Genomic DNA, 6,399 nt, shown 5'->3' with positions numbered 1-6,399 from the left:
AGGAAACTAATTTCATGGTCGACACAGGAGCGGCACCGAATCTAATAAAAGAGCGCTGCTTACATCCCGAGACTCCGGTATTCAAGCGCGATACAATATACCTGACTGGAATCACCGAAGGCAGGCTGGAAACTCTCGGGTCGGCTCGTATAGAATTTATGGGCCACAAGATAACCCTACACGTGGTACCTGACCATTTCCCCATCGTCCAGGAAGGAATCCTAGGATCAGAATTCCTGCGCGATAACGCCAAAATCGATTTCGGGCGAAAACAGATAGAGTGGCAAGGAATACGCCTGCCTTTTGCCCGACGGGAAACTATCGTAATACCAGGTCGCTGCCGCGCCACGTTTTGTATGAACGTCGCGAACCCAGAAATAGCAGTCGGTTATATCCCGCGACTTAGAGTCTGCGATGGGGTATACCTCGGCGAAGCGGTCGTGACTAATCGCAACGGAAGGGCATATTCGCAAATAATCAACTCGACCGAATCCGATAAAGAAATCGCCATTCCTACTATCCAACTCAAGGAGATCGAATCAATCTCACGGGACTTCCCTAGGGAAGAGTCCTCTCTTAATTGCGGGGTTATAGGAAGTAGAATCCAGGAAGTAGAATCGAATTCAGAAAGAATCTCAGCGATTCGAACGCTCCTTCGTTTAGAGCACCTCAGTCAGGTGGAGACAGAGCATGTCGGTAGGCTCATCGAAAAAAACCCAGATCTTTTCCAGCTCCCTTCCGATCACCTCGGGTACACAGACGCTACTGCTCACGCGATTACGACGACGGATAACCAACCCGTCAATACAAAGCAGTATCGATTCCCGCCTATACACAAAGAGGAAATTACTAAGCAAGTAAACGAGCTACTAAAAAACGACGTAATCTGTCCCTCCAATTCCCCGTACAATTCCCCTCTGTGGATTGTTCCTAAGAAACCGGATTCGAAAGGTAATAAACGATGGCGCATGGTCATAGATTACAGAGCGCTCAACGAGAAAACAATAGGCGACGCGTACCCCCTCCCCAACATAACCGAAATCCTAGATCAACTGGGAAGCGCGAAATATTTTAGCATTTTCGATCTAGCGTCGGGTTTCCATCAAATACCGATGCATAAGTCGGACGCGCCGAAAACGGCTTTCTCCACGCCTTTCGGGCACTATGAATTTAAACGCATGCCGTTCGGGTTAAAAAACGCCCCGGCGACCTTTCAGCGACTTATGGATCAGGTGTTGAGCGGCCTCCAAGGAACCGAGGTATTCGTGTACCTCGACGATATTGTGGTATATGCTAGCTCACTGCGAGAGCATGAAATAAAATTTAATAAGCTGGCCGAAAGATTGAGAGGCGCGAAGCTCCGCCTCCAGCCTGACAAATGCGAATTTCTGCGGAAAGAGGTCACATATCTGGGCCACGTAATCGGAGAAGACGGGGTGAAGCCTGACCCGAAAAAAATTCACGCCGTTGAAAATTTTCCGCGCCCCCATACCGCGAAAAACATTAAACAATTTCTCGGACTCGCGGGTTACTATCGGAGATTCATACCGAACTTCTCGAAAACAGCTAAACCTCTGACGGACTTATTAAAAAAGGAGGTACCGTTCGGATGGGGCGATCCACAGGAAAACGCGTTCGCGCAGCTTAAAGACGCCCTATGCACGGAACCCCTTCTCCAATATCCCGACTTTTCTCAACAATTCGTCGTAACTACAGACGCCTCCAAGTTCGCGATCGGCGGAATCCTCAGTCAGGGACCGCTTGGCAAGGATCTCCCTATCGCATACGCGTCCCGATTACTAAACCCGCCGGAACAGAACTACTCCACGATCGAAAAGGAATTGCTCGCTATAGTTTATTGCGTAAATTACTTTAGACCATATTTATACGGAAGAAGATTCCAGCTCGTCACCGACCACAAACCCTTGACATGGTTGCATTCGGTTAAGGACCCCACGTCACGATTAGTCAGATGGCGATTAAAATTAGCCGAATACGAATACGAAGTTATGTATCGAGCCGGCAAAACTAATGTAAACGCAGACGCGCTGTCACGAAACCCCGCTTTTCCCGTCCTTCCCCTCGAGAGCACATCGAATATCGCGAGACGCAACGATAGCGAGCCCGAGGAAGATTCGTCAACCGACGACGATACCGAAATCCGCCCCCACGTCGTCACTTCCGACGAGGACCTCGACAGCGACACCAGCGAAGAATCTCTATTTAACGCGAATAACGCTCCGTTTCAATTCCATCACGCGAAAGTGAAGGAAATCGTAGATAACTTTACGAGTAGAAGCGACAACCTGGTGGTATTCGTGAGCGTCCAAGGTGAACCTTGCGATTTAGGGGCTCGGATGCTCAGCCAACAGGGACTATTGCCTAAATTGCGGGACGTCATGCTGAACAGGGCAAACGTCACGCAAAGCGGCAAACGGCGAATTATTGCATTGCCGATTGAAGTAAATGTCTCCGCGATAACCACGCTAGAAAGTATTAGAGAGGCCGTGGTGTCACTACTCGACGTCACGAACGAACTCGACATACGGTCCATATCTGTCTGCAAGGGGGATGCGAGTGGAGTACCGTGGAGGAAAATAGAAAAGGTTATTCGCGACGCATTTTGGAACCAAGATATAGAAATATCGATATGCGGTAATAAAATCACTGTTCCACCCCCCGAAGATAGAATCCGCTTGATCGAGGAATATCACGCGTCCGCAATAGGAGGCCATAAAGGCATAAACAAAACATGCGCGCGCCTCAAATCGCGGTACAATTGGCCTAGACTGAAGGAAGAAGTAACGCGGTTCATAAATAATTGCGAAGGCTGCCAGTTAAAAAAATTGGTTAGAGTAAAGACCCGACAGCCCATGATTCTAACGGATACACCCGACAAAGCGTTTGATAAGATATCTATGGATATCATGGGGCCGCTCCCCACCACTCGCAAGGACCACTCGTACATATTTACTATACAAGATCTCTTGACGAAGTATTCACTAGCTATCCCCCTCAAGGGGATCTCGGCTATCGACGTGGCCGACGCTTTCGTAAACGAATTCATTTGCGTGCATGGTGCCCCGCGAGCGGTACTAACGGACCAAGGGTCTCATTTTCTAAATTCTTTAATGCGCAACATAGCTCGCAAATTCAGAATTAAACAGTGTAAGACCACTGCGTACCACCCTCAGTCCAATGGCTCCGTGGAGCGCTCGCACCATGTACTTTGGGAGTACTTGAAACAATTTGTCAATGACCACCACGATTGGGACGAATATCTAAAATTAGCTAGTTTTTCTTACAACACGAGCGTACATGAGGGAACGAAGTTCACCCCTCACGAATTGGTCTACGGGAGCGTCGCGCGTACTCCCGAAAGCGATCCCTTCCCCGAGGACGAGCGCGACGAAAGCTACGCTGGCTACTTACTCGAACTAAATGCGAAAATAAGCGAATCCCAGAGAGCCGCGCGTCGTAACCTGAATGCTGCGAAGGTTAGATCAAAGCGATACTATGATAAAAGGGTTAAGGCATGCAACTTTGAAGCGGGAGACCAGGTGTACATGCTTAAAGAACCTGTGAGAAATAAACTAAGTCCACAATACACCGGTCCCTACAAAATAGCGGACGTGCTAAGTAATAATAATGTTAAATTAGAGATAAGGCCAGGTAAATTGCGTACTATCCATATGGACAAACTGAAGAAGGCGGGGAATCGGAGCCCCACCACACGCCGTGCCCCACCACAACCAGAGCCGGGGGCGAGCGAGCAACCAAGCGGCAGTCGACACACGTCACCCCTTGAAGAAACATGGAGCCACAACGAATCTTAACGCTTTTACTGTTCCCGACGCTCAGCTTTGGCTTGACGGGCTATGACTGCGGAGGCAGCGGACTCAATATCACAACCTTGTCGCTGCTGGACGTCGGCGCCTGTAATGTCGAGGATATGGAGCCAGCGAGCACGGAGACGTACGTACAACTCATGCAGAGTTCCGATTTCGAGAGCTTGCCAATAATTCAATGCCGAATTGAAATCGACCGGACCATATACTACTGCGGCATGCACTCACACATATCAATTGTATCCGACGGTCGAAAGGTGTACATCAAAGAAATCGGCTGGCAAACCTGCCAGAAAATCCACGAGACTGGAACTCTCGCGCTGGGAACCGCCTTCGTGGATAGATTGATTGTAAACGCCACGAATCATAGGAGCGTCACTATGGCTGGACAAACGCACGCTGACGGCCGTTGTTCCGGAACGCAGTACACGGACGGATTCGGAGCATGGGAGAGCGTGGTAGTACAAGCATCCTTAAAGGTGGTATTGAGGACGTTTGAAGCACCATTCAAACGGTCAGCGAACTCATTAAATCTGCCATCTGGAACGCGCTGCCCCGTGCAACTGGGGAGCTGCGCCGATTTCGACGGTACGGAAACCTTCTGGAAAACACCGTCCGACGACAGCTGCCACTTCAACCAGTACGATATACTTTACGAGGGTATGGCCATAAAACTGTCGCCGAAGCCCAAACAAACTGCCCCAGTGGTATATACAGTGACCACCGGAGATACAACGTTCGCCTTGACAAAAACGACGGAATTCAACCTATGTGGCTATCGACTTTTCCAGACCGAGCACCCAAAGCTTGTTATATTGGAAACACAGCGAGGACGCACGTTCAAATCTAAGTCACAGATCTCAGTTAACAACTTAGATATATTCTCCTATGTGAATTCGAAATTCGTTTACGTGGAGAAACACGTGAAAACGCAACTTACCAGGCTTTACCACGACATTATGGAGCAGAAATGTGCATTAGAGCGTCAGATCCTCCAGAATGCGCTCTCATTGGCAACTATAGCCCCAGACGAAATGGCCTTCCGGATAATGAAAGCCCCTGGATACACGGCGGTCACAGCCGGAGAAGTCATCCATATTGTCCAATGCGTCCCAGTAGAATGCAAGCTGCGACATACCGAAGAGTGTTACAACGAGTTGCCAGTTACCTACCGCAATTCGTCACACTTTTTATTGCCACGCACCAGAATTCTGACCAGGACAGGAACACACAAAGACTGCAACGAGTTGCTTCCTGGCATGTACAAACTACACGGCAGTTGGTACCGAGTAGGCCTGAAGCCGATCGAATCGCTTCCTCCGCCGACGATCCAGCCGCTTTCTACCCCCACGTGGAAATACGTCAGTCCGGACGCACTCGCCACCAGTGGAATCTACTCCGCGGACGATCTGAACCGACTGCGAGACCACATAATGTTCCCAGTCGAAAAGCCGTCTATGCTGAATACAATAGCGCGAGGGGCCTTAGGACAGGACGTCCCGAGCGGGAGTATTTCCTTGATGAATCTTCTTGACGAAAAGTCTTTAGATCGGATCGCTGAAAGCACAGGGAAGCGATTATGGCAAGGATTTATTACGTTTGGCTCGGCCAGCGCAGGAGTCTTGGCGTTATTCGTGATAGCCAGACTGATCAAGTTGGTGATCGATACAATCATCCACGGATACGCGTTGCACAGAATATACGGATGGAGCCTTCATATATTGGGAGCAGTATGGTCGTCGGTCACTAACCTTTTGCTGCATATGGGTAACCCAGCAACAAAAACCGACTCGCCTAGCAGGGAACGCCTCATGCCAATAGCTCAGAGCTCGACAGAAGACACACCGACGGCGCCCGAAATCGCCCCTAGTGCCGAAAAGGAAAAGTTTAGTGAGCATGTGCGGTCATACAGTGAACTCCAAAAATACTTACGCGAGGACGTAGTATAGAGACAAATAAGTGCGATAACTAATTACAAGCGTTAGAATATAAGACGAATAAACATAAGTAAAATAATTGTAGCTCAAACCTTCTGCAACTCAACCTCTAGTAGAGCAGGGGAAATGCACGGCACCTGGCCCTGCATTTCTTCTTAGGGGGGGAGGTGTAACGTCAGGAGAGCCAACGTAAAAATTTCTTTTCCTTCCCCTTTTCCCACCTGCGCAGAAGCGCCACTATTCAAGCCAAAGTTGGCAACAACCGGCTCTCCTGCCGTTGACATATCGCGCGTTGCGCCTTACCGCCAGTGAATATACACTGTAATAAATATAAGTAATAAAATTAAATAATAATAATAAATAAATCACGCTAACAATGAACCTAAATAATTGTAAAATTATTAATACTACAATAAGGCTCGCGTTGCTGTTGCGCATCATCTCCAGTCAGCCGCGCGCTGATTGGCCGACCAACGACCATTATAGATATGTGCGTCTGGTCTAGCTTTATAGGCTATGACCGTCGCGAGCGCCACGTGCTTTGGCGTACCCACGCCATCCGCCATCTTGCGCCACGTGCTTTGGCGTACCCACGTCATCCGCCATCTTGCGCC

General features: G+C 49.1%; 1 protein-coding gene across 1 annotated transcript; it reads left to right on the top strand.

The window, feature by feature from the left end:
* The first annotated feature begins 2,123 nt into the window (after window positions 1-2,123).
* Window positions 2,124-6,399, top strand: LOC148934864 (uncharacterized). Its single transcript, XM_089083157.1, has one exon. It carries the CDS (start codon window positions 3,815-3,817, stop codon window positions 5,795-5,797), a length of 1,983 nt encoding a protein of 660 aa, XP_088939283.1. The 5' UTR covers window positions 2,124-3,814; the 3' UTR covers window positions 5,798-6,399.

This window comes from Pogonomyrmex barbatus, unplaced genomic scaffold, assembly GCF_055798465.1.
Source record: "Pogonomyrmex barbatus isolate J1 unplaced genomic scaffold, ASM5579846v1 scaffold7, whole genome shotgun sequence".
Taxonomy (NCBI): Eukaryota; Metazoa; Arthropoda; class Insecta; order Hymenoptera; family Formicidae; genus Pogonomyrmex; species Pogonomyrmex barbatus.
This window is presented reverse-complemented; position numbering and strand designations above follow the sequence as displayed.